This window comes from Carcharodon carcharias, chromosome 2 (genome assembly GCF_017639515.1).
Source record: "Carcharodon carcharias isolate sCarCar2 chromosome 2, sCarCar2.pri, whole genome shotgun sequence".
Classification (NCBI taxonomy): domain Eukaryota; kingdom Metazoa; phylum Chordata; class Chondrichthyes; order Lamniformes; family Lamnidae; genus Carcharodon; species Carcharodon carcharias.
In genome coordinates, this window is record NC_054468.1 from 180,442,302 (window position 1) to 180,469,818 (window position 27,517).

At 42.0% G+C, this 27,517-nt stretch overlaps 1 protein-coding gene across 5 annotated transcripts in view; it reads left to right on the forward strand.

Annotated features, from left to right (window-relative positions):
- Window positions 1-27,517, forward strand: part of LOC121272797 (lutropin-choriogonadotropic hormone receptor-like) — a 216,589-nt gene that overhangs the window by 151,094 nt on the left and 37,978 nt on the right. For 2 of the 5 annotated variants that reach the window (XM_041179579.1, XM_041179587.1), the window contains exons 4-5: window positions 1,465-1,539; window positions 22,837-22,908. In XM_041179579.1, coding sequence (XP_041035513.1) covers window positions 1,465-1,539; window positions 22,837-22,908 — 147 coding nt within the window. Of the gene's footprint in view, window positions 1-1,464; window positions 1,540-22,836; window positions 22,909-24,185; window positions 24,317-27,517 lie in introns of those variants that run through there. The other 3 variants (XM_041179613.1, XM_041179597.1, XM_041179604.1) reach the window with 3 other exon arrangements.

A 27,517-nucleotide genomic window follows, 5' to 3' on the forward strand; every position in this document is an offset into this window, starting at 1 on the left:
GCTCTCATTGGCAAAAAGATCAATAACCAGAGGGTACCATTTTAAGGTGATTGGCAAAAGAGCAATTTTTTTTACACAGTGAGTAGTTAGGATTTGCAGTGCACTGCCTGAGAGTATGGTGGATGCAGATTCAATCTTGGCTTTCGATAGCAAATTGGGCAATTATCTGAAGAAGAAAAGATTGTGCTGCGGGGAAAAGGCTTGGACTGAGATTAGATGGTTGCTCTTCCAGACAGCCGACAATGGGCCGAATAGCCTCCTTCTGTTTTTTAACCATTCTATGATTCTTTGATGCTATTTATAGTCCCTATTCAGTCACCTGACATCACTTCTTTCATTTTGTGCCATTTCAACCATGAAATAATGCAATTGAGGCATTCCAAAACTATTGTTATTTTTAAAGCATCTTGCCATTTACTGCTGATTGTGGTAATGGGCTTTTCAATTTTCTCACTTTTATGTACCTCATTTAAACCTATCTCTCTGACTAACTTTTTGTCACCCATCCTATTATCTCCATCAGTGGCTCAGTGTCACATTTTTACTTTGGCCTATGTGAAACACCTTGGTATGTGCTTCCCTGTTGAAGGTGTTATATAAATGCAAGCTATTGCATGAAGTAGTGGTTGCAGATGCACATCAGTGCATAGATATTTATAATTTAAGTATGTGGTCAGCAATTTGTTACGTAATTTCACTTTGCTTTCACCATGGCATTGCAATATTGAAATACGTTTCTACGAAATAAAATGTTATTTTGCACTTACTGATTTTTCTGTCTTGAATTTTTTTGACATATTGCTAATAACATTTTGCACTGGTATTCTCATGTATGCGAAATGCAGAATTTGTTCCATGCTAATGAGATAGCAGCCCAGCAGAACTACTTTGTCATGAGCTAGCTTTGGTCAAAATTCTTTAAATACCTGTGCATTCAATTTCTGCATAAGTGAAGGATGATTGTAACCATAGCTACTCACACAATTGTTGTATGCATTAACATGGTATCATCCTACGGGATCAAACTCCACCATCGGAATGCAAGTTTATTTTAATATTTGATGAAATATCACATAAGAAAGGTTTATCTCTCCAGTGAAGGAGAACTGCATTAATGTTTCACCTGCCATATTTCTGTCTGATGGCTCAAATTGAGAATCCTTTGACTGATATAGTATGTATAATGGTTTAACAGTGCTTCAGGATTTAAGAAAAATGCCAAATAAAGTAGTAACTGCATAGATTTTAAATCTCCACTGTTTAGATTGTAAAATGTGATGCATATAAATAAATGATTTTCTAAATATGCTTTATAATGGCTATAACCAATAGTGCGCAATGCACCAGGATTTACAATATAATCGGTTCCATTTTAACTATGCCATATTAACAGTATATTTGTGCGGAGCAGCTTACACAATAGAGTAATAATCAATCACTCTATTCTTTGTTACTGTTTTGCAGAATAATTGATAAAGCAAAGCTTCTTGCACATATCGAACAAGGAGCATTTGGAAATCTTCCCCATCTAAGATACATGTAAGAGAAGTTCTTTTTTGACAAACTATATACTATGTATATTTGTGTCTTACAGTCACAATCAATTATCTAGCAAGATAGCTCCCAAAGTTTGTAGCTGAAACTTAAAGGGAAGGGGAAATAAAGCAGACGTTCTATATTTTGTGTTGAACTTAAAATCCAATGGAAACAGAATTGCCTGGAAAAACTCAGCAGGTCTGGCAGCATCGGCGGAGAAGAATAAAGTTGACGTTTCAAGTTTTTATTCTTCTCCGCCGATGCTGCCAGACCTGCTGAGTTTTTCCAGGTAATTCTGTTTTTGTTTTGGATTTCCAGCATCCGGAGTTTTTTGTTTTTAAAATCCAATGGTCCTGATAGTTACATGAAAATGGGCAAGATATGAGTGAAGCCAGAAACTACCGAAGAACCCAGAGTTGGGGACGCAGAGATCCTGCCTTACTGAATGGCAGGACCTCATTTTAAAATTTTTCTTCTGTTTCCCACCCAGCAGCCGACCTAATTGGTATGCTGGCTGGCTGCTGGACAGGTAATCCAGCCCCCTGCTGATTAATTAACTGAGCCAAGGAAGACAGTTTGGAAACTTTTGGTAGGGACCTCCAGACCACATTGCACTACCTGTTTGAATCTCAGGCTAAGCAACTGGAATGGGCCCCACTGGGATGTGTGGGAAGACATAGGGCAGAATTTTATCCTTGACAGGCAGGCTCGGTGGGGGTGGACGGGAGTGGTCGGGAAGCCGACTACCGCCAGCAATCGGGTTGCAACAGTGATTTCACCCTGGTGGGCCAATTAAGGCCCGCCCAGCGTGAAACGTGTGCTGCAGCACTTAGCGCTGCCTGTGTGGTGGTGGGGGTGGGGGAGAGGAGGGCGAGCGCGCAAGTTGGCGGATGCACACTGGAAAAGCTCCCTGAGGCACAGGGCTGCGTCAGAGAGATGAAGAGTTTAAAACATTAAGAATAAAGAATTTTGAAATGTGAAAAAACATGTTCCCTCATGTGACTCTGTCACATGAGCAGGGACATGTTATGAATGAAATTATGAAATTTAAACATTTTTATTTCATTTTTACTTGCTGTTGGAAACCTCATTGCGCCTGTCGATGAGGCTTCCTAAATAATTCAAAGGCCACTTGGCCTTTTTGCCTGCCCACCATCTGTAAGGTTGGATGGGCTGTGAAAAATTGAACTTAATTATCACTTTAATGGCCTTAATAGGCCTTTTAATTATTGGCGGGTGCGCGTTGACGTCGGAACACTGGCCTGACATCATTGCGCGTCATTTAACACTTGTTCAAGTCGGGTGCGCGCCCACCCGATGAGTGAAAAATTCTGGCCATAATTTTCAGTATTTCTGGCTCACCCCACAAATTGTTGTGCTGTCTAATCCCACTGGACTCTGTGATACATGAGGCTGGATTTAGGTATAGAAATAATGGTGAGGCTAACAGTGCTGAGTTTAAAGTCTGGCCAGTAAAATAGCTCATTCTGCGTGCAGTATGAATGACTCCTGTGGATGACACTCGTCCTACACAAAAGCCAGTGTTAGAGTGACTTTCTTTTATCTCTGTAGGTTGATTTGTTGAGCAGTCACTGATTGCGTTGTTTCTTTACAAGACTTGCTACGCTGTCATAAAAACGGTTGCAGGCATTGGGGTACAGTTTAAAAATGAGAGGTCTCCCATTTAAGATGGAGATGAGGAGGATTTTTTTCTCGCAGAGGGTCATTAGACTTTGGAATTCTCTTCCCTAGAGATCAATGAGGCTGGGCCATTGGATACATACGAGGCTGAGTTCGATAGATTTTTGATTGACAATATGGTTGCCAACTCTGGTTGCACATAACACTGGAGGTTTCACTCCATGACCCCCAAACTCTAGCTGTTTTGCACACACAAAACTGTCTTTTTTACTGCATTTCCAAAGCTTTTATTGCTAATAAACAAAAGTGTACCAATAAAATGAGTGCAAAAAACATTTGCGTTTATACCTCTATATCCTGGAACGGTCTTCAGGAGATTCCCCTTGAATTCCTTGAGACTCCAAGATGTTCCGGGATGTTTGGCATGTCTGATTGACAAAGGAGTCACAGGTTATGGGGGAGCAGGCAGGAAAGTAGAGTTCAGGCTACAAGTGGAGTTGGGGTCACAATCACATCAGCCATGATCTTATTGAATGGTGGAGGCAGGCTCGAGGGGCTGAATGGCATAGTCCTACTCCTATTTCTTATGATCTTCCAAGTTTTTCAGTTTTATCCAACCTGGCCTCCTCCTGACCATGGTGGGAGTTAATATTGAATCTAATATATTTATATATTAAAGATCTTGCATAGAATCTGCAATTCCTATTATTGTCACTTCCTTTCACATTTCAGGCAGCATCCTTTAGTATGTCCTCTAACGAACCTTGTGCAATGCTACTCAAGAACACTTCTGAGACAGAGTTCAGATATCACACAGACACACCTGTAAATTTTATGCCTGTTTGAAAGGAAGCAATACTTTCCAATGTACAGAGAAACATCTCCATCAACAAACTGACCCTCTAATTGATCTCAGTCATCACATTATTAAGAAAAGATCGTGTGGCCTCTTCATTGACTTGAAGAACAGTCTAAGAACAATTAGCCTTAACAGAAGGAAGACACATTGCTGCCTTAAAGAAACATGTACACTGCTACACATTGACATCAAAACCATTCGTGCAGTGCTTTATAATGTATGGCTCTGTTATTATAAAACAGCATATTCTCTGATCAATGATGAGCAGTACCTCAGGATATTAGTATAATTAGAACAATCCAGACCACAGACCAGAACAAAGTGACCAATTGACCTAATTTAGCAAGAATACCCCTCAGAGTAAATATTATTGTTAAAGTTGACCACACTAGTGTCTGGAGATGCAACACATTCAGCTGGTAGCGTGTTTTCCAATGGTCATGTGGTTGTAGATCAGTACTCAGTCTGTTACAAGATGTCCTCAATGAGGTTGCGCCAGGCTTTGTGGGCCATGAAAGGGTATGAAAGGGTATGCTGTCAAGGTGGAAACCCAATCTGCTGAGTTTTTGGTGGATTGGAAAATTTGTAGTAGACTGAATTATATAAGGCATTGGATTCCCTACTCCCACCCTCACTCTGGCTAGAAAGTCGGGGGAGAATCCAACAGGGGAAACAATGGCTACCCTGCAGCCATTTAATGGCCAATTGGTCATTAATGGACCAGAGATGGGATTCCACTCTTCTGGATCCGGACGTCCCACCTTATAGCTCTTCAGGATGGAGGCATGTGACATTGGATTAGGATTTTGATCAGTGTTTGAGGGTTTCAGCAGATGCCAAGCTGGCAGGCTCTGGTGAGGGGGAGAAGTGTGGCCTCTCACCCAGGGGGTGCCGTTGACAGTGTCATCACTAATTGTTAGAGCCAAGTTTTTATTTTTCACAATGTAGTTCAAAACAATTTCTGTTAGCAAATTGTTTCATGTCATAAAAAGGCAATAAAGCTACCATTGGGCCAAGCTAACATTGTCCATTTGTACTGAGTTTCTCACTTTCTTATGCATCCATTTGGAATGGGAGCGAAGGAACTCTTAACATGACAAAGGCTTTGAAATGCATTTATGATCTTTATGGTGTAGTGTTTTATCACTCACTCATTTTCCATTACTACATTTCTATTGACTCTTTTAGCAAATTTGAAGGATTTTTTTTTAATCAAGTGGCTCAAATCAAGAATTTCATGGTTGGAGTGAAAAAAAGGGCTACTCTTGTTGCATTTTTTCTTGGTTTGATGTGTGAAACCTTTAGGAGTTTTGATTGTGGCATGGAAATTGTATATTTCACATTGCATATGGGTCCTGTTGAAGTATGGAAATATATATAAGGAACAAAGGACAATTTATCCCAGAGGCTTTAGCACATAGGGTAAGCTAACAGCATAGTTCAGTGCTGAGTGAATGTGGCACTGCCAGAGGTTCCATCTTTTAGATTACAATAGTGGCTACACGTTGAAAGTGCTTAATGTGGAGAGCTAAGGCATCTCTGGAGGACGTGAAAGACACTTAATAAATGTAGGTTTGTTTTTACTTTCTTTTATGAGGTCATGGCATGGTTGACTAATAAATGTGGAAAAAGATGACCAGCAATTACTCTGCAGCATATAATCTTGGCCTTATTTACCTGATATGTGGCGCAGTTCGGTGGTCTTCTCTTCAGGTTTATTTCAGCACACTATCTTCTCCCACACCTGTCCCTGGATGTCTAGTATTGAGACTGGCCACCACCTATTTACAAGCATGATACACTGCCATCTTGTAAGGAGCGTACCCTGAGTGGGTGGCGGGGGAGTCAAGAACCACAGACTAAGATGGCCCTGTAGAAAGCTGTAGAATTAGTCCAGTTCACAATGGCTCATTTTTCCTTTATTATGGACCAGATCTTTCATTGCATCTCCAGTGTCAACCGTGAACAAATTTTCATCTGTCTTTTCAGACACAAGGCCACTGACCATCCGGTCCTACTTTCTCCTTGCATTATAGAGTCACAAATATCCTACTGTCCACCACCCAACACCCTCTCGCACGCACCCAACACCACACCCCCCCACTCACCCACTAAACACTCCCTGGCCCCTCCAGTATTACTGGTAATGCAGTTAAAAAAACACAGGGCCTGGAGCAAACTTTCCACATGTTCTAGTCCCAAACCTTAAAATGCACCTGAGTATTTGCGCAGCAAGCTTATACAGTTATCTTGTAGAGAGAACAACTCCATGCCCAACAAATGCCATATGCAGCTGGCAGGGCTCCAATAGAGCAATAGAGCTGGCACGAAAGAGGAGTTGAGGCCTGAGGCAGATCAGCCATGATTTTATTGAACGGAGGGGCAGGTGCTTGAGAGGCCGAATGGCCTTCTCCTGCTCCTATTTCTTATGTTCTTATAAGTTACCCAGCAAGGGAAAATGTTTGGTCATTCCTTGGTATTCTGAGGTCGCCAAAGAAGGCGTGCTGAAAGAAAAACCAAATCCGATCACAGTGTTACAGAGAGAATTTATTGCATTGTAGAGATTATTGTTTCTGAAGAACACAATTTAAATTTTAAAAGAGGATTATAATGAGCTTCATTGAACTGACTGAATATAGCATTTTATAAACCGTATCAGATCTGCAGGGAATATAAATCAGAATAGGATCTAAATATGCTAATTAATCAGAAATAACCTTTAAAAAGTCGCTTATTTTGAAGAACTAATGGGTAAAATAGGTTTCTAAAAGATTTATTAATGCTATTGATATTCGATGATTGAAGTCATTAATTATACCTTTATAGCAGTCATAATTAGGTATATCACAAAAAAATTACAACATTTAATCTTAACGATTCAGCTTATATTTTTCATCAATAGCATCCTAATATATTCAGCTGATTAAGTTGTACATTGCATTCATATTTTATTATTACAGTTGTTACCCATAAAATTTGCATGTTAATGAGAATTAGTCACCATCTGCCACTGAAGCATTATAGTTACTAATCAGCTTGATAGATTTGTTGAGACAATGTTATGCTACACATTTTACATAACCTAATCAGCAGCAGCAAAAATTCCAAGGCCTAAAAGCTCAAGAGCTGAGTATGATTGATTTCTACCCAATTCAGCCCAAGCAAAGCTTGTTTAACTTTTTCAGCTCTGACCAATGCCCATCTTCCCTTTTAAGAACAGTGCCCACCATTAGAAATTATTCGGCATGTCTTGTAGGTCATTGCCACATTTTCCACCACACAAGCACTCTATTACAGTCAATATAATGCAAACTACAGAGAATATTTGCATAGCTTGTTACCATGATATATGAGGGCACATTGATCACATGCTAAGAAAGTGAGGCTGGTATGTTGCGAGCTTTGCACTCTCACAGTTGGTGAACATCTGCCAGTGTGGGGGCCATTCACAGCACCTCCCAGTCCAGATTGTATCCACAGCTGAGTGTTCACTGAATGCAGGGATTGGGAAACACTGAAGCATTGCTTCAAGATGCCTTTACAATTCCCGCAAATGGTCTTGGTGGCTGTTGGAATAGTGCCATGGGCTAGTGTTACAATTGTTAGTCATGGGGCAGAATTTTCCATGCCCGCTGTTGTCGGGTGTGTTTGGCGGCGTGAGCGGACAATATGGCGAGAAGGCTAGAAATCAGTTTCACGACGTCGTGAAACCAATTTGCGATTGTCCGCTCAGCCTGTCAATAGAAGGCCATGTTTCCCACCATCGTATGTCGGGAACCTCATTGTAGTACATCTGCGTATCATGTTAAGGCTTGCCCTCCTGATAAATCCCTCTGCTGGATCATCTGCCCACATTGGTGGGAAAACACGCTGGTGTAGGACACACCTTGACAACTGTGAAGTGCAGAAGTTAGGACTTACCACCAGGGCCTTGCTCATGTTGCGGATATCCGAGGAGCAGAAGATACTAGAGTCCGACAGCATTGGGACCTTGGAGGAACGTCCATGGCATGCTGGGTGGATTCTCATGGACATGGCTCCACTGCGAAGCAGCTCACGGAAGTTGGAAAGTCACTGTTGAGGGTTGTCTCACAACGGATGATGGTCATTGGGGTGGAGGGGAAGGTCCAGCTGTGTTTAGCAGAGGAAAATGTACCGGGGGGTGGAGGAAGAAGGCCTAGGATCGACTAGGAGAGGAAGAGGTGTCAGGGGTGGTGGGGGTTGGGAGTGGGGGAGCGAAGGTGTCGAGGGGGGGTGAGGTTGGGAAGGGGAGAATGAAGGTGTCGGAGGGGGTGGTGGGTAATGTTGGGAGGCGGGAACAGAAGGTGTCGGAGGGAGGTTGGGAGGGGACAAAGGAATACAAGGGAGGAGGCATCGGCACTGACCAATGCCTCCCATGCTGAATTGGTGATGTTGCTGCCCCTCCTGTGGTCAGGGAGGGGTAGAGGCCATCACAGCGGATCTCCACGCTGCACAAAAGGCACTCGAGGGACGCATCCCTAAACCAGGGGGCTGCAGTCTTTTTGCCTTTCAGGGCCATCCTGTCTTCTGTGCAGCCTGCCCGCTATTTAAACAGTGAGTTTCCCGGGAATGCATAATTAATCCAGTGGATTTGGGACGATACAGCATGTGAAGCCACCATTGCAAAACTTCATTTTACCCACCCACTACCGCACTTAGTGCAAATCTGAGCCAATTCCACCCATGGTCTGCTGCATAGCAAATTATCTTAAAATGAATGTGTCATTACTGCCACTTGAGATATAGGCATCGATTGCCATGATTCTGTTTTGCTGCTCATTGATCGCCCGTACATCGATGGGATGGGACCAGTTGCAGTTCCTGAAAGCCATCGGCTTGTATGTTAGGGCCTGGATAGTCTTCTGGGTGCAGCTGATACAACGCTATAGACTCAGGGAAATGCATGATGTGGAACAATTGCTGTGTCTTCTCATTCTGCTTCTAGTTTTCCAGAGGATAAATGTCAAAGGTTAGGGCAAACAATGCATCAGCGAGCTACTTGACACATCTGTGCACATGTGGCTTGACTGATAGTGTTGCTGTTGCTATGGTTGCTTGAAAGAAACTTGAAGCATAACATTTCAGGATGTAGGGACATTGATTGTTGCTTGAATTTCCATTCCTGCGCTGGAGGTATCTATACGTTTCTATTCGACAAAACAATTCTGTCACTTCCTCTACCTGCAACCACGTGTTCCTGAATTTGTATATGTGACAATGTAGGTGCATATCTTTTTCATATTGCTCCAAAAAAAACTCAAAGAGGAAGGAATGCCTAAAGGATTTATCCTTTCAGACTTTTAACAGTAACAAAAATAAATGCATAGCAAAAATAGATTAGTAGCTTTAGGAGACTTTAATCACCCATGACAGGGGGCCTGTTAGCTTAGCTGGATGATTGGTGTGTGGTTCAGAATAACGTCAATAGCACGTGGCTCAATCCCTGATCCACTGAGGTAAACGTGGGGCCTGCCCCACAATAAAGCTACGGCAACCCTCGAATAATCCTGGCTCTGACCCAAAGAACGAGAATTACCCTGGTATAGACAGGGAAAAGTATATAGGGTAAAATTTTTAGCTCGGCAGGTGGGCGCACCCGACCTGACTGAGCGTAAAATGACGTCCAATGGCATCGGGCATGTGTCCTGACATCGTCACACACTCGCGCAATATTTTGGTTGGCGGGTGCGCTCCAGAGTCGGCAGCATGCCCGCCAATAATTAAAGCCATTGAAAAGTTAATTCAAAGAAATTTTTCACTGCCCGTCCAACCTTACAGTTGGTGGGCAGGCAATAAGGCCAAGCAGCCTTTGCACTTTTTTGGAAACAGGTGGGTGAGGTTTCCAAACTAAAATCAAATAAAAACTACTTTTTCATTAAAAACATGTCCCTGCTCATGTGGCAGAGTCACATGAGGGGGTATGTTTCATAACATTTATAATGCCTCACGGAGTTTATGTAGCGCGCAATCACATGCATACGTGAAGGTTGTGCTCGCTCGGCTCACACTCCCCCACCCCCCCACCGGCTCACATTTCACGCTGGGCAGGCCTTAATTCGCCGCCAGCATGAAATTGCCTTCCAGGCCCGATCGCAGGTGGCAGTCAGCTTTCTAACCACCCCCGCCCACTCCCGCCGAGCCCACACGTCAAAGGCAAAATTCTGCCCATTGTACTAAGGGTAGTGAAGGAGAGGAATTTCTGCTTTACATAGAGGAGAACTTACTCAACATGTCTCCAGTCCAACAAAGAAGGAACCAGTTTGGATCTGGCACTGGGAGGTTAAGTAGTGCAAATCAAGTATGTACAATAGTAGATCATCTAGCTAACAGTGAACACAACATACTTCAGATTAAGTAAGTATAGAAAGAAATTTAATTTGGAAAGGCATGAGTTAATCAAGGAGAGTCAGCATGGATTTGTTAAAAGTAAATAATGTCTGATTAAAATGATTGAATTCTTTGGTGAATAGAAGAGAAGGGTAGTCAAGGTAGTGTAGTTGGCTCAGTTGGCTGGATGGCTGGTTTGCGATGCAGCATGATGCTAACAGTGTGGGTTCAATTACTGTATTGACTCAGGCCAAGCATGAAGCCTTCTCAACCTTGCCTCTTGCCTGAGGTATATTGACCCTCAGTTTAAACTCACCAACAGTTGCCTCTCTCTGGTGAGGGAGCAGCCTATGGTCCTCTGAGACTATGGTGACTTTGAGTGGATGGTGTATATATGGACTTTCAGAAGGCGTTCAGCAATTTGCCACACAAAGAGGCTTATTAAGCAGATAGAATTAAGGGGAAAATGGCAGCCTGAACATAAAGTTGACTTATTCACAGGAAGCAAAGGATAGTTGTGGATTGATTCTTTTGGATTGGGGATGGTTTGCAGTGGTGTTTGCCAAGGTCAGTTTTGGGTCCAGAATGGAATTTTGTGCTCCTACCTGGAGGCAGGCTGGGAGGTGGGGGAGGCAGTACAATGTGGTGGGAAAGCAAGGCCCTTAAGTGAAGCAGAGCCCATCACTTTTCCTACTCCCCCCAGTTAAGCCTGGGGCAGGAAGAGTCAAGGGCAGCCTTCCCACCCAGAGGCTAACTGATGCCCTTAAGTGGCCACTTAAGGGCTTTGTCCCTCTGGTGCAGCCGGCATGTAGACAAACAGCCAGGTAAACCCTGGCTGGCAAGCCTGAGGCCTGATGGGGTTTCATCCTTCTTGGACATTCTGTGCCCAACAGACGGGCACTTCGAAGGCAAGGAGGGGCCCACAGGAAGCACATCCCTGCCCTTCACAGCATTCCACCTCCACTTTCCTCACCAGGGCCTCCCTGAATGGCCAAATGATCCATCCTGCATTGTCTGGGGGCTCCAGCAACAATTTACAGCCTTGGGCCTAATGCAGTACTAGCAGTGATCGCTGCTCCTGGTGACGCTGAGGCCAGCAGCTCTCAGAGGCAGGATATCTGGAAAGTGCAGTGGGTAATTTCCACTGGTGGAGCCGGCAACCCCGATGGCAGCCGGTGGGCTGCTTCATTGGGATGTAATCTGGAAAGGGCTCCTGGAAATGGCTGAGGTGGAATGGGCCCACTGCCGTGACCGTTAAATTCCACCTCATCACTTTTTTCTGTGCTTCGGAATGGCTTGGGCTCAGATGTAGGGAGCAACATTATAAAGTTTGCAGATGATATTTATAGGCTTCAGGATGACTGAGAATGGCCAAATGGAGAAAAGTATGGTGGATGGAATTCAATATGGAGAAGCGAGAACTGATGAACTTTGGGAGGATTAATATGGAGAAACACTATACTATAAATACAATGATTTTGAAGAATCTTGGGACTAGATTTTACCACAGAGGTGCAGGCGGGGTTAGAGGGAGGGTAAGCTGGTAAATTCACGCTGCAGCATGTCAGGCTAGTTGCCCGATAGATTGCCACCTCCACACGGTTTTTCCAGAAGTGACTTCGCTGGGAGGATGGCCACCCACCCAGTGGTGGTGGGAAGACAGTCAGGGTGAGGAAGCAGTCACTTGTGAGTTTATTTGAGACAGTATTTCAGTTCTCTTAAAAGCGCACAGGACCCACACTGTGTTAGCACCTCATCCAAACAGATAAGCCGGCTGCGCAGAGGGAACCCCTTCACTAAAGCGGCAGACATTAAATCCTCTGTATAAAGTCACCATGACTCACCATGGCTTAAGCAGAGCTCTGGGATTGGGAGTGTTGATGGAGAGGGTGGGTCTTGGAGAACAGCTTCTTCATCAAAGTGTAAGGGAAATTTGGCAGTGACCATAGTGACCGAGTCTATATTTCAATATGGGGGTCACCAGTTCCAATGCCCATTAGAGCAGTGGGGAGGGGCAGCATCTTTTAAATAGAACTGCTATATCTATCTCCTGCCTCCTGATCATGCCCACTCTCTGTAATTGGATGAATATTGAAGAGGTGGCTAATTGGTCGCCCCCGCCCCCCCCAACAAAATACTGACACGCATCACACTCTGACCTCCAACGGGGTCGGAACCCAAAAATGGTCTTGACGTAAGGGCGCTATTTTGGGGGAGGGAATGGCGGGGGGCAGGTCCCCCTCTAAAGTCCACCCCATTGTGGCCAGTTCTGGACACTACATATCAAGAGTGTTGTAAATGCATCAGAAGTGGTCCAGAGCAGGTTTATCATGATGCTACCAGTGATGAAGGACTTCAGTTATGAGGAGAGGGTGGGAAAGTTAGCAGCGTTCTCCTTGGAACAAAGAAGATTAAAAGGTGATTAAAAATAGATTTACACATTTATCAATGCATAATCTCGTTACCTAGGAACTGTTGTTGGTGCGCTAAGCAGAAGGAAAAATTTTTGTAAATAATAAAACTTGCTTGTTATATACAGTTTAGGGCCTGTTATTTAGCCAACGCCAAGGGTACAGGTACATGGCAAAGGAGCAAAAATTCTGGAATTTCATCCCTGTTCCAGATCTGCACCTGCATAAGACCTTGCACTTATTCTGCATCGGCTGCACAAGAACCTTCCAATGGCCTACAGCACAAACCTCATTCAAACATTTATTAGAGGTATTATGGTGAAGTTTCCAGGCTGCTTCAAGAACTGTCAGTTTGCAGCAGGGGCACCAAAAAAAATAGCTGGAGTAGACAGCTCTGGCGCTGGTGTAACCCCTGGAACTTTTAAAAGGTGGCCTCATTGTCCCGCTGCTTTTTTGTTGTGACTTGTGGGTTTTAGTATTTCTGTGGAGAAGAGCAGCCATTTGGAGTTATTCTTTCTAGAACTCCAAACTTTATGCTCATTTTCCAACACTTTTGCCCTATCTGCACTCCCAAGTCAGACCACTAGAAATTGCACTCTTCCCTTATCTTGGTACATTGGAGCATGCACCAGGCTTCAGCACTTATATGTTAATACGTGTGCATCACAGGTGAAGTCTAGTCAGGCTGAACAAAGTTTCCTTGTGTTGGGGCGCTCCAAGCATGTAGTTTAATCCCCTTAGTTGTCTTGTGTCCTGTGAGTAACAAATCCTCTTAAACAGGGTATAGAAGGAAAATAAACTGCATATAGGAGGAAAGTACAAATCTGAAGTACCACTGAAAAGAAGTTGCAGGCTAAATAAGACCATAAGAAAGAGGAACAGGAGTAGATTATTCGGCCCCTTGAGCCTGCTCTGCCATTCAATAAGGTCATGGCTGATCACACACAGTCCATCACCCAAATGGGAATTACTGTCAAAGTGCTGACATCATTCACACATGACTCAATTCATTCAATAAATGTTATGAAGTTGATTTGTATGTTCTGCTGAGGAACTTTTCTCCGTGCAGAATAATAATGGATATTGGTGCTATTGGAGGAGTTGTTAAGGATGGTATTGTGATTTGGGACCATATTTTTCTGAATGTTGACAGAGGGGTTCCTTAAAGGATCAGGTCAGACATTTAGCAATCAATAATCTGGATTATTGCCTGGTACACCAGTTTTCTAGATGATACTCATGTTTCAGGAGCTACTTCCTTATATTCACTGCCTTTCTCCTGCACTTTGAGGGCTGGATTTTCACTACTGAAGCAGGTGGCTCAAGCTGGGAAATTTCTCGACTTGGCAGCTCCATCTCGGTTGAAAGTGCCCCGTCAAACTCAATTTTGCTCTGCAGTGGCAGGTAGAGTTAGGCCGGCTAGCCCCAGAAGCAGATTGAAAGCATCTATAGGGCTGACGAAGGCAGGCTGGTTAACAGGCTTGCCTCGGCTCTCTGGGACTTTGTCTCAGTTGTTTTGTTAAACTTTAGGCCCTCTAGCCCTTACCCCTTGCAACTCATCCACTCTATATCCCTCATACTCTCCACACCAACTCATGACCCCCACCCACTCCCTGGCCTCATAAAGCCCCCATTCCAACTTAATGCCAATCTTTGCCACTCATGCCAACACACCCAACACCTTTGGCCCTTATATTCTCCATGCTAACTCACCTAGTATTCACCATGGGAAAACCTCAGGAGCCATGTTGAGATGAAATAAAGTAAAGGTCTAGCACTGTACAGTCTTCACTATATTAAGAAAAATCCCATTCTTGAAAGTCCATTCAAAGCTTTTATATCTCCTCAAGTGTTGAATGGCTTATAAAGGCAAACTTTCTATTTATAGCCCCTCATCAAAGACAGATAATCCTTTGATAACCTCTTTCAGCTGTCAATCAAACTGTCAACCTAGAAACCATCCTCTCCTCACTCATTGAGATAATTATAGCTTTTGGAAATCAACCAAGCATTCATAAAGAGCCCTTAGGGAAATGTCAATAAACAACTATTGTAACTGCTAGAACAGAGTATTTTTTACTCTGACTGACACTGGCAGCCTTTTTCTTATTTTTTAAAGTGCTGGGAATTTAAGTAACTTCAGATTATGACATATATAAAGATCTTATCCACCTTTTATGCCTACTGCATAAATTTGTAACTCCCACACTACAGGTTATGGCCCTTGCTACAGCCAAATGAGGTCTGTTTAAACTCAGCACTAAGTTCATATGTCCCAGCTGAGTTTGAGTTTCCTTCATGCGTAACTCACATCCGCCCCCTTTCCCCTAATGGCAAAAATGTGATTTGTCAGAAATGGAGGCCAGGCTTTTGCATCCTGGTCCCATCCACTATTTTGGGAGCTGTGCAGAGTCTCCATGACTCTGTGAAAATCCAGGCCATATTCTTCTGGACTCACTTTTCATCTTCCATGAATAAAACTTCTTTGCAATATGGAGCTATAAAGCATGTAGCATCTGACAGTGATTCTAGAGACCTGAGCTGTGATGGGGATGGGGTGGAGGATTGTGACAGGACTACATTATAATGCTTTTTCTAATCAGTCCAGACATCTAAAGCACTTCTGCAAGATATCAAATATATGCTTAATAATGATCTTCTGATTATATTGGCAATCAGGATTTGTCTATATTTGCCTCAAAGTTGTCAGTAGCCAAAACTGAATAAGCATTGGTCTTCCAGGAACCATCCTTCCATTCTACTTTCAACTTCAACAAAGGCTAAATTAAATGTGTAACTTCAAATAAATGCATTGTGAGAGCTGCCAGAAAACCAGGCATAGATTTGCACCATTCAGTTCTGGTGCAAGAAAGAATTTATTTGCATTTATTTAGCCTCTTTCTTGACCTCAGGCTATCCCAAAGTGCTTTACAGTCAGTGAAGTACTTTTGCTGTGTAGTTGCACAGTGAAGGAAATGAGGCCATCAATTCATACACAGCAAAATCCTACAAAGTTGAATGATGGATAAATATTGCCAGAACAGCAAAAGTAGGGCCTCTGTATTACTTCAGAATAGCGTCATGGGATTTCTTTTGTCCACCTTACAGGCAGACAGGGCCTCAGGTTATCACCACACCTGAAAGATGACATCTCTGGCAGTACAGCATTCCCTCAGTGCCGCACTAGGTTTTTGTGCTCATATCCTGGATTGGGGCTTGAACCCACAACTTTTTGGCTCAAGTGGTCACAGACTAGCTAGATATTGAGAGTAGACCTCTCTCTGTTCATGCAAAAAAGGCTCAAAAGGCTACTTAATTATAATCAAATCACATTCCAATCCTGTGCTCAGGGAAAGCCAGTATTATGGTCAAAGTTTGTAGCCCTTTCCGCACTGCTGCTGCTGCTGCTCAGTGGAAGATACCTTGAGGGTGTTACCCAGCCTGAAAAAAGCAATTGTCAACTCCATGGTACATCTGTAAGTAACAAACTGGGTGATATTACTGTTATGGAATGCTGTGGAAAAACACACTGGACCAAATTTTATGGCAGGGCATTTAACAGCATCTGCCATTAGTTGTAAAAACAGAAAATGATGGAAAAACTCAGTTGGTCTGGCAGCATCTGTGGAGGGAGAAACAGCTGTGAAGAAGAGTCATATCGACTCGAAATGTTAACTCTGTTTCTCCACAGACTCTGTCATACCTGCTGAGTTGTTCAAGCATTTTCTGTTTTTATTTCAGATTTCCAGCATCTGCAGTAGTTTGCTTTTATCTGCCATTAGTTAGAATACTCTTGCCCCACTAACCTCAACAACATTGTGTGCAGTAATTTGCTGAAAGTGCAAGCTAATGATGTTGCAGCCAGAGGAACAGGACGAGCATCTGTATATCCCCTTAACCAATCAGATCAAAGGATTTTGAAATTATCAGCTCAAGGACTAAGGAAGCGTAAATTAGAATGGGTGAATTCAATGTCACATTAAATACAGGATTAACAATGAGTAAGGAGACAGAAAGGAAAATTAAAATAATGCATTTTTAATTTTAATTTTGACGTTATTTGAACTTCCAACAACAAATAAAACCTGAACGAATGGGACTCTGCATTTGTAATAGTTAATTTTGAATTATAGAGAGATTGATTGGCATTAATTAACAATTATCATATTTTAAAAGGGTACAGGCTGGAATGGGCAAGACTTAACTTTCTATAGCGAGTCTGTATCTACTATGCAAATACAGTAACATCAAGACATTCAATGCATTTCAGTGGTGAGTTTGATGATGAAATGTAGGCTAATTACGCATGTAGTAGTATCGCTTTACGATATATTCAAATTTAAGATGCACCAGTTTTCCAGAAATTCATGCAAGGTAGAGATCTCAGGATTAGAGGGCTTTCAGGAGTGTATGAAAAAGTACAGCAAGCCGATATTCTGACAAATACAACTCTCTGTGCACCCAGTCAGATACATTTTAAGGTTTAGGAGTCTTCTGCAAACAAGCATTTGATTTAAGACCTGCAGTTCTTAGCCCAGCAGGAGACTTGACACAGCTACACAAATGGTAGTGTTTTGAAGAGAAGCTGGTATATCCAAACAAACATTCAGACAAGATGGTACACAGGGCCAAGCTTCTGAAGAATCCCTGAAGAGCCATAAATCAGTGATGATTTAAAATGAAATTTTGAACTTCCCTGCTCAGAGCACATTGGGACTTGTAATGATTAGTTTTGAAGAGGATTTTAACCCAACCTGTACAGTGGAAACTGGGTGCATTGGCAGTTAAAATTGTCCTGATTACTTACTCACTAGATAGTCACCAAGAGCTTACCATCCCAAATTTAAACCTGCTCTAACCAGTGAGCAGCAAGGACAATGGCCAAAACCAAGCACTCCTTCTAATGCGTATAAGGTCCCTATGATGTTATTGGAACCCCAACTGCAATTTTAACTGGTGGTCTGAATGGGGAAGCCACTATAGCTTGCCCTCCAGGGAAAAACAGTAATAGTTTTAACTTATTGGCCAGGGAGCAGGGATGCTTCTCTGAACTCCACAAGGAAAGCTTAGGCCTCTCCTGTCATGAGTTGCCCTTCCAAAAGGGAGACACCCCCCCCCCAACATGACAGTTTCCAAAGCTAATCCTACAGTTGTTGGTGAGCAGGTAAGTGCAGGTTTCAAACACTTTTTTTATTCATTCATGGGATGTGGGCATCATTGGCCAGGCCAGAATTTATTGCCCCTCCCTATTTGCCCATGTTCAGAGGGCATTTAAGAGTCAACCACATTGCTGTGGGTCTGGAGTCACATGTAGGCCAGACCAGGTAAGGGCAGCAGATTTCCTTCCCTAAAGGATATTAGTGAACCAGATGGATTTTTAATAGCAACTGACAATGGTTTCATGGTCATCATTAGACTTTTAATTCCTGAGTTTTATTGAATTCAAATTCCATTATCTGCCGTGGCAGGATTCGAACGCTGGTCCAGTAACAATAGCACTACACCATTGCCTCCCCGACCCCCTCATTCTCGGTGGGATATCACTTGGCTGGATTTAATAGAAGCCCAGCCATTGAAGTCAGCTGGCTCTAATTCATTCAGGTGGGAAGTTAATTCATCGGCAGAATATTCTGCCGTAAACTCGCTGGAAGGTCTTTAAGTTGCAACTCTGAGTCACTGAAGAGAAGACGCACTAAGAGCTTAAACATGCAGGACAAATTGGCCGAGAAGAAAATTTCTTTTTTGAAGAGAAAATCATCTTCAGAATAGAAGTAAAGCACCAAATGATGGAGTTGTGGAGATGCTTGGAAAGCTTTTTTGCTGGAATACATAAACCAAAAAAATGGCCAAGTGGGAAACTTGCAAATTATAAATTAGTGCTACCATATTAAATTCATAAAGATTCCTTTGAAGTGTCAGTGGAGAACTTTCTGGAATGAAACTGGGGAGCACGATCTCTCCTGAAAGTCTTAATTTTGAAGTCACTAATATGATCATTGAGAATATCCTCATCTGGAAGAAATGGGAATTTCTTAATGCCATGACAGTAGATCATAGCCCCGAATTATTTACGCGCACATTGAACTTTTTAAAGGCAGATATGTGTTTAAACAAAAATAACATACATGCAAGAGCTGGCTGAGAATATAAAGTAACCATTTTCTGGAAAATTCTTATGTTGGTTATACTTAACCGACTAGCCCAAAGAAAACATGGAATGTCGCTCCTAAAAAGGTGTCAAGGCCTACTTCAGACAGAGACACTTGAAAGGGAGAGATGCAATGCAAAAGACTGAACTTTAATCTCCTGTGGCTGCAGAGTCAATGAATAATGATTACCACATCTCAGCAGAAACCATCTCCTGTTGAGTTATATCTCAAAATGTGGAAATGGTCTGAGTTGAAAGAAAGCAGATTCTGGGTGAAAGACAGGTTTATTTTTTCCCTTCCAGAAATACCCAAGGAAATTGGTTAAAGAGCCAGCTGCAAACTTGGTCTGATGTGCTAGTTCTGGTGTGCTAGTGTGTGCTATGAAGGTCACAGCAGAAGAACATCAACTAGACATCCCTGCAGCAAAGCCACAGTCAAAGAGGAAACAGGACAACTCCTTCAGTTAACCTGTAGAACCAAGTGTCCCCAAACCAACTGCTCAACTACTAAAGTCATCCAACTTTACAGTCACAAAGTTTTGTCATCTACTCCTCACAGATCAAACCAAAGATGATTTGTACATCTTTTCTAACTTTTATTTTTAGGCTCAACTTCTCATTTCTGATCTGTGAGTATGTGTGTTGCATTTTTATTATTTTTTTCCCTGGTTTTTAGTATCTAATAAACTTACTTTTTCTTTGACTCAAGAGGGCCTGGTTAAATTGGCTCCTTCTAAAACATAAATACATTTGGGCTGGGAAAAGGAATTCACGAGGGAAGGGATCTCATATAAATTGCAACCAACTGAGGGAATTGAATAAGGAAGGAGAGCCAGCTCATTCCTTCACACCCGAGAGCATAACAAAATTGGGGTCCCATTCTGGAAGTTAACAATTAGGGGCACCTCGTCCGGGATCATAACAAATAGGGGGACCTCACCTGGGGACTGGCCGTAACACTTAGCTACACTTCATGTGTGGAGAACATGTGGTAGAAGTGGCAGAACCTATTCTACAAGACAAGATCCTTCTGAAAGACTAACAAAATGACAGTGAATATGGGAAAATACTTTTATAAGGGCCCTTATGGATCATGCGAAAAATATCCTTATGACTGGAGTAGGTAAATGGCTGACATGAAGCAAACCTTTGACTTCAATTAAGGTAACAAATGATTCTAAGCTGGAGGCCCATCACAGGAACTTTAATCTGATAGTTAATGCATGAAGAATATGTTTCCTCTCAGATGTTCTTGCCACTAAAGAAAGTATATGGCACCAAATTTTGTTTCCCCAAAATATAGGATCCTGAGACAATTGAATATTAAAGTCTAAAATAAAAGCAGAAAAAGCTGGAAATATTCAGCAGGTCATGCAGCATTTGTAGCGAGAGAAACATTGCTAACGTTTCAGGTCAATGACTTTTCATCAAAAATCTAACCTTAGTCAACCATCTGGATAGCTGACTGGCACCAACTTGTCACAAGAAACCAAGCTTCCAGCAACCAGGGGCTGCATCTTCCGGTCGCCGAGCAGGGGGACGGTGCCTGCTCACCGACGCGTAAAATGACGTGGGGTGACATCGGGCGTGCATCTTAAGGTTGGCGGGCAGGCTAAGAGCCAAGGTGGCCTTCAGAAAAGACATGAAACCTCATCCACAGGCGGGATGAGGTTTCATGGTTGATTTAAAATGTGTATAAAATGTTTAAATAAAAGAAATTGACATGTCCCGGCTCATGTGACAGCGTCACGTGAAGGGACATGTCAGGATTTTTTTTTCTACCCTTCCAAAAATGTTTACAGCTTCCACCGATCTCCCTGAGGTGGCACTTTGCCTCTAGGTGTGCTTTTTCGCGCAGAGCGCACTCCCAGCTCAGGGAATCCCACCCCCACCACCCCCCACCCCCCCCACCCCCACCCCGCACAGGGAGCGCACGTCATGCTGGGCAGGCCTTAATTGGCCCGCCCACGTAAAATGGCGACACTCCCCAGAGTGGGGGCCGCCGATCTGTAACCCGCCCACTTGCGCCCACTCCTGCACATTCCCCCCACGGGGGGAAAATGCTGCTCCAGGAATAAGGATGGCGTTCAAGAAAGAAATAAGAAAATAAAAGATGATGCAATAGTTGATGCAGGGAATCTTAAGGAAGAAAAGAAGTGGAGAACAATTCAACACAGTCAAGGATGCCTGCTTGGGGAATTAATTCAGTTCACACAGAATGAAAAATGCTCAACTCTCACAACTGCTAAGAAAAGCTATTCTTGGCCATCGATTCAATGGCACGCAGTCTGGAATAGAAAAATGAGTCTGACCATGAAAGTGGATCTGTCTTTTGGGTTGCTAGGAATTTTTTGCAATGATCAGCTTTCTCTGGATTTATCTTACAATGATGGGAAAAAGTTTTGGGTGAAAATTCTGAATATTGAGGTAAAGAAAACTTAGCCAGAATTGGAAATGGAAATGCTGCTGATAATGATTATATTGATTATTATACTTCAAGAAGTGCAGTTACAGGTATTGGATCAATTGCTTTCAGATAAGTCTTCAGCATGCCTAATATAAGCAGGTATTCTGACTAGCTCAAATTTAAGTAATATTCATTTAATGGACATTTCCTATTTTGTTGTATAATACATCGTTTCCTGTTATATCACTCTGAGTCCTCAAACAACATGTGGCATATGACTCTTTTCCCAAAACGACTGTGTAACATAGATTGCTGTCACAAAACGTTTTATTAAATTTTGTGGCAGTCTGTTAAAGTGTGTGAACCATATTACCACAATCAAAATAAACCTGTGAAAAGCTGGTTAAAAATTAAACCTGGTCACCCCAGAGAGCTGCATTTGCACTTGTAATGTTGAACGAGTGGCAGATTTTACCCTAGTTTCCAGGAGGCCTACATCCCTGAAAAATTAAATAGCATTTTAGTTATAATCTTGGCGACAGGTGCATTCGGGCAGTAAATTTGTTTTGCGTTGCCTTTTTTACCTAATATGAGAAGTGTAAGAATTCGGAAATCAATAAAATGGAGTGGTATTGAAAATGCATGGAATTAGATCTGCTGATAATGCTTGGGTTGACCAATCCGTGTTTTCTAGAGTTGACCCTGTTACAGATTGTGGGGTCAAAGGGAGGGCATATCATCTGCATAGGATGGTCTGATGCAAGAACCACAGAAGGAACATTGTCAATACTGGCCTTCACCACGTTGTCAGCCTGTCTGTCAGTAGGAGTGCCCAGGCCCACTTTAGCCCCTAATGTAGACTTCATCTCACTATACATGGCAGTGTTCTTGTACTAAACTAGGTTCTGAATGTGCCAGGAATTCCTTTTGTAGAGACATTTTCCTTGTAAGGGTTGAGTATAAGTCCCCCATTTTACAAGGTAGCCTAAGCAATCCCAGAAACAAGGGAGACCAATTGCAAGTGCACTCTTGTTATTCTGTACTGGGTTCTGCCAGTCTCCTGCCAAAGCTGCTGTAGAAGGTTGATGGAAGTTCTGCGAATCTTTGGGGCCACAAGGTTGAAACACATGAGTAGGTTAATGAATCTACTTGTCTGGTGCACTGATGAGCTAACACAAAGTCCTTTAGAATTTGTCTACGTTTTAAATGTCAGTGTTACCATCCAGATTTGCAACAATCTGCAAAAGATTAGTGTGCCATCATGTTAACAAAACTGTCACCTTGTGCTTTAATTGGTTCTATTGGTCCAACTGCAGTTCAGAATCAGCATATAATCACACACAATTCCCTTCCCAAAACTGTGATGAAAGGCACAAGGTTTGTTCTAAATAATTTATCATTCATTCTGTTGCTAATAAGCCATAAACTTTGTTCTACAATGCATGTTTGACTACCATTTTTCATATGTGCTTCTTCATCTCCACAGGACTATTACAAACACTGGCATAAGGTTCTTCCCTGATATCACAAACATATATTCTGAAGACTTTTTGTTTCTGTAAGTCCTTTGAGCTGAATCTGTTACATTAAGAAGTGTGATTGAATTAGGGCATTTTTCAATAAAGTTTGAAAACTGTTTCTTCCTTAGTTGATTTTCTGTTCTCTTTTTTCTAGTTCTGATACTGATCATTTACAGATAAATCAATGCATGCTTTGTTGACTCAGGCTGGTGGGTACTGATTCCAGACAAGTTCTCTACCCTTTAAGAATCTGTTTCTAAAAATATGATTTGTAGCTGAATTTCAATGCGCTTTGAACTAACTTGCACAGAAATAGGTTTAGTGTTGTCTGCAGGAGTTGTTATCCTGAAATAGGGAACCTTGAGTCTTAACTGATATGGAATATCTAATTACAGCAACTCTCCAGCTGAATTTTCAAACATTTGTCATAATAGACATCAAATATTTGGTACACAGCTCAAAATCATATTAATTTTAATTTAAGCTATCCAAACAACTTGCAAATCTTTCAGTATTGTTTGTTGCCCTATATTTTAATACTTATTGCATTAAATTATGCACATGGTGAGATACCAGAAGGAAAAAAAAAAGTTTGGACTAGTACTCTTATTTATCAGTTTTTACTGGTGCTCCATTTTAAAGTATACAGGACCAGTTCAGACCTTATTTCCCAGTTTTTAATGTTTTTCATTCTGGGTATTTACATGACCAATGTCCAAGGTCATTATTGGGAAAATAGCTTTTATCTGCGAACAGAATACTTGCCTTACTGAGTGTAAATTGACATTGCAGGTCATATGAATCATATAGAATCAAACCTGTTTTTAAAATTCGCCTGTCTTTAATTCTGCTCTTCACATATATCTCACAGCCTAATTCACATGCTTGACCTATGGGAACAGATTTTGCTGTTTAGGTCAAGGGGCTATTGGATTGGCTGGATGCCGCGAATACCAAAAAAGTGGGAGGAGAGAAAAACCATCTGATTTCCCACCCATTCATGTGAATGAGACCTCCCCAATGAGCATGAACTTCTCTTTGACCAATATTATTTTATTCACTAGACCCAGATGAATCCCACATGAAAATCTGTCCCATTCAGCCACTGTCATGCCCACTCCAAGTATATTTAGTGTCCCAGTGGAGAGCTTTGTATGAAGGAAGCACAGGTTGAAGGCAGGGCAGCAACTTCCTCACACCTTGGCTGTCTGATCCATGCTTCCTTTGAGTGCCTGGTACACTGGAAACACAGGAGCATTGAATTTGCCCTTATTGTTGCCCAATGTTCAACATATCTCTCTATTCTTATATGCAGTCTATTCACTTCCATGGATCTCCTTTGTTTTCCACTATGAATACACTCTTTCATTGTGATGAATGGAACCGTAAGGATGCAGAAGAAGTAACTCTGTGTGTACCTGTTCTCCTAGACAATCCTTTCCCTGGGTGAGATTTCATGCTTCTGTGATGTATGTGTACCAGCTAGCTGACCAATGAGTTGTAATTTCATACTTAAACTGATTAATTGCATCCATCACAGATTTATATCAACAAACTAAATGCTTCTGCCGCTGGCTCCTTCCCTCTTTCTGTAGGCAGATCTATTTGACCTTGAACTGGAATTGTTTTAATCATGTGTGCCACTTCAAAGCTGCACCTTCTGATACAGCAAAGTGTGTTCTTCCTCCTCTGTGGAATAATATCTGCTTACACTCCTCAGCATTGTGTCACAAGGGCTGGGTCAGGCATATGCAGTGTATGCCTTCATGCCCACTTCTAATTTCCTGGCATGCTCCTTGCTCCACCCCTCATTTTTCCTCTTGTGTAGACCTTGCATGGATTAGGAATAAATGTTGCTGTGGACTGACATTCTCACCCATTGTTTTGTGGCATCAACAATCTTGATCTTGCACAGCTATCACAAAAAGCCCCAACCATATCATTCTTCAGAGCAATAGCAGGTAGAAATGGGGAACAACACTGCAAGACAAAGCAAAGTGTTAGTGGGAACTGAGGGACAGCGTGTGGCTGAAAATTTGCCACCCTAAATTAAGAGGAAAGGGAATGGGAGGGTATTGGTATTAACTGAAGGGAATAAGTGAGATAGGATTGAAGGATGCCAAATTAGCCTAAAGCAAACAGTGCCAGGAGAGGGAAAGCACCAGCATGAACTGAGGGTGAAGGTGCTGACATAAACTGAAGGGAGACAAGTGTCAACATAGAATGAAGAAAGGGGGAAAAGATTACAATTTTGACTTAAGTTGGAGAAGAATAAAAGTGGCAGCATAAACCAAGAATGGGTGGATTGTGGAGGGCTTGTATGAAATGGAAGGTGAGGGAGGAGAAGTGTATCTGCATGTGTAAGCTCACAGACCCATAGACAGGTTTTGAGGGCAAGATATTCCATGTACTGCCCCTTGGCGTGCTTTGGGAGCGTGTATTACAAACTTCTGCACTCACACTTTGTGATCTTCCATCCATTGTGGAAAATTGTGATTGTCAGTGCTCTTGTCAGTCCTCTTTTTTAATGCTGCTATGTTAACTTGTCTTTCATCTCTTGATTCATTGAGTGTTTCCAGCACTTTTTGTTCTTGTTTAAGATTTCCAGCATTTGCAGTTTTCTGCTTTATGTTTATTCAAAAAGCGACAGGATTTCACACTTAACTCATTTGTAACATGAAAAATGATGTCTTTGAGATAAAATACTTCTTAGAACTGACATCATTTTATTTGATTAACTTGCAATGAGTAATGTGTATGTACTGAAGAGTACAAATCAAGTCAATTTTGGAACCCGAAGAAACAGCTGCAATATTGTGAAGAAATAACAATAATTGCATAAGTTTTTGGTTCAGATCAAGCCCTCATTAATCACTTGCCCTTGTTTACATAAAATCGTAAAACTCATAATAAGGAGACAGGTTTTCAGACATTCCACTGAATTAAAATTTAGGTTCTATACGCCTTGACAAAAATAAACACATAAGAACATAAGAAATAGGAGCAGGAGTAGGTGCTCTGAGCCTGCTCTGTCATCCAATATGATCATGGCTGATCTTCTGCCTCATCTGCACCTTCCCATCCACTCCTCATGAGACATGGCAGATCAAAAATCTATTTATCCCAACTTTCACTATACTCAACGATGGAGCATTTACAATCCTGTGAGATAGAGAAATCCCAAGATTCACAACTTTCTGAATGAAGAAATTTCTTACATCCAGTTTGAAAGGGAGAAGAATGAGTCTAACACTAGTATTTTAAACTTAAATAAGGGCAATTATGTGGACATGAAAGCTGAGCTAGCTAAAGTGAACTGGGATACTAGGCTAGGGAATAAATCAATAGAGCGGCGGTGGCAGACATTTAAGGAGATATTTCAGAATACGTAGAATAAGTATATTCCTACTATAAAAAAAACTAACATCTGTGGTTAACTAAAGAAGTTAAGGAAAGCATCAAACTTAAGGAAAAAGCATAAAACGGCACAAAGGTAAGTGGAAGGTCAGATGATTGGTCAGAATATAAAGAATGGCAGAGAATTACTAAAAGGTTAATCGGGGAAAGAAATTAGAGTATGAGAGAAAGCTAGGTGGAAATGTAAAAACACATAGCAAGAGCTTCTACAGGGTATTTAAAAAGTAAAAGGGTAAGTAAAGCGAGTATTGGTCCTCTGGAGAGTGACAATGGGAAGTTAACAGTTGAGAATAAGGAAATGGCGGGTGAAATGAACAAATAATTTGCTGTTGTCTTCGCTGTAGAGGATACAAAAACATTCCAGTAATAACTGAAAATCAGGAGGTGGAAGGGAGAGAGCAACTTGGTGAAATTGCAATCACCAGGGAAATGGTACTGAGCAAACAGACGGAGTTGCGGGCTGACAAGTCTCCAGTCCTGATGGACTTCACCTAGGGTCTTAAAAGAGATGGCTAATGAGGTAGTAGTTGCGTTGGTGTTAATTTTCTAAAATTCCCTACATTCTGGAAAAGCTCCTTAAGACTGGAAAGTAGCAAATATAATCCCTCTATTCAAGAAGGGAGGGAGGCAGAAAACAGGGATAGCCAGGTAGCTTGACATCTGTCGTGGGGAAGTTATTAGAATCGATTATTAAATAGGTTATAGCTGGGCACTTAGAAGAGGTCAAGGCAATCGGGAAGAGTCAGCATGGTTTTGTGAAAGGGAAATCATGTTTAACCAATTTATTGTAGTTCTTTGGAGGAGTAATGTGCTGTGGATAAAAGGGAGCCTGTAGATGTGCTGTACTTAGATTTCCAGAAGGCATTTGATAAGATGCCACATCCAAGATTATTGCAGAAATTAAAAACTCATGGTGTACAGTGTAACATATTGGCATGGATAGAAGATTGGCTTGCTGGCAGAAAACAGAGAGTATGGATAATGGGTCTTTTTCTTATGGCAGGATGTGATGAGTGGAGCCCCACAGAGGTCTGTGCTGGGCCTCAACCTTTTACAATTTATATCAATGACTTAGATGATGAGGGGAGTGAGGGCATGGTAGCTAAATTTGCACATGAACAAAGATAGATAAGAAAGCATATTGTGAAGACATAGGGAGTTTGCAAATGGATATAGATAGTGTGTGGGGAAAAATCTGGCAGATGGAGTATAATGTGGGAAAATGCGAAG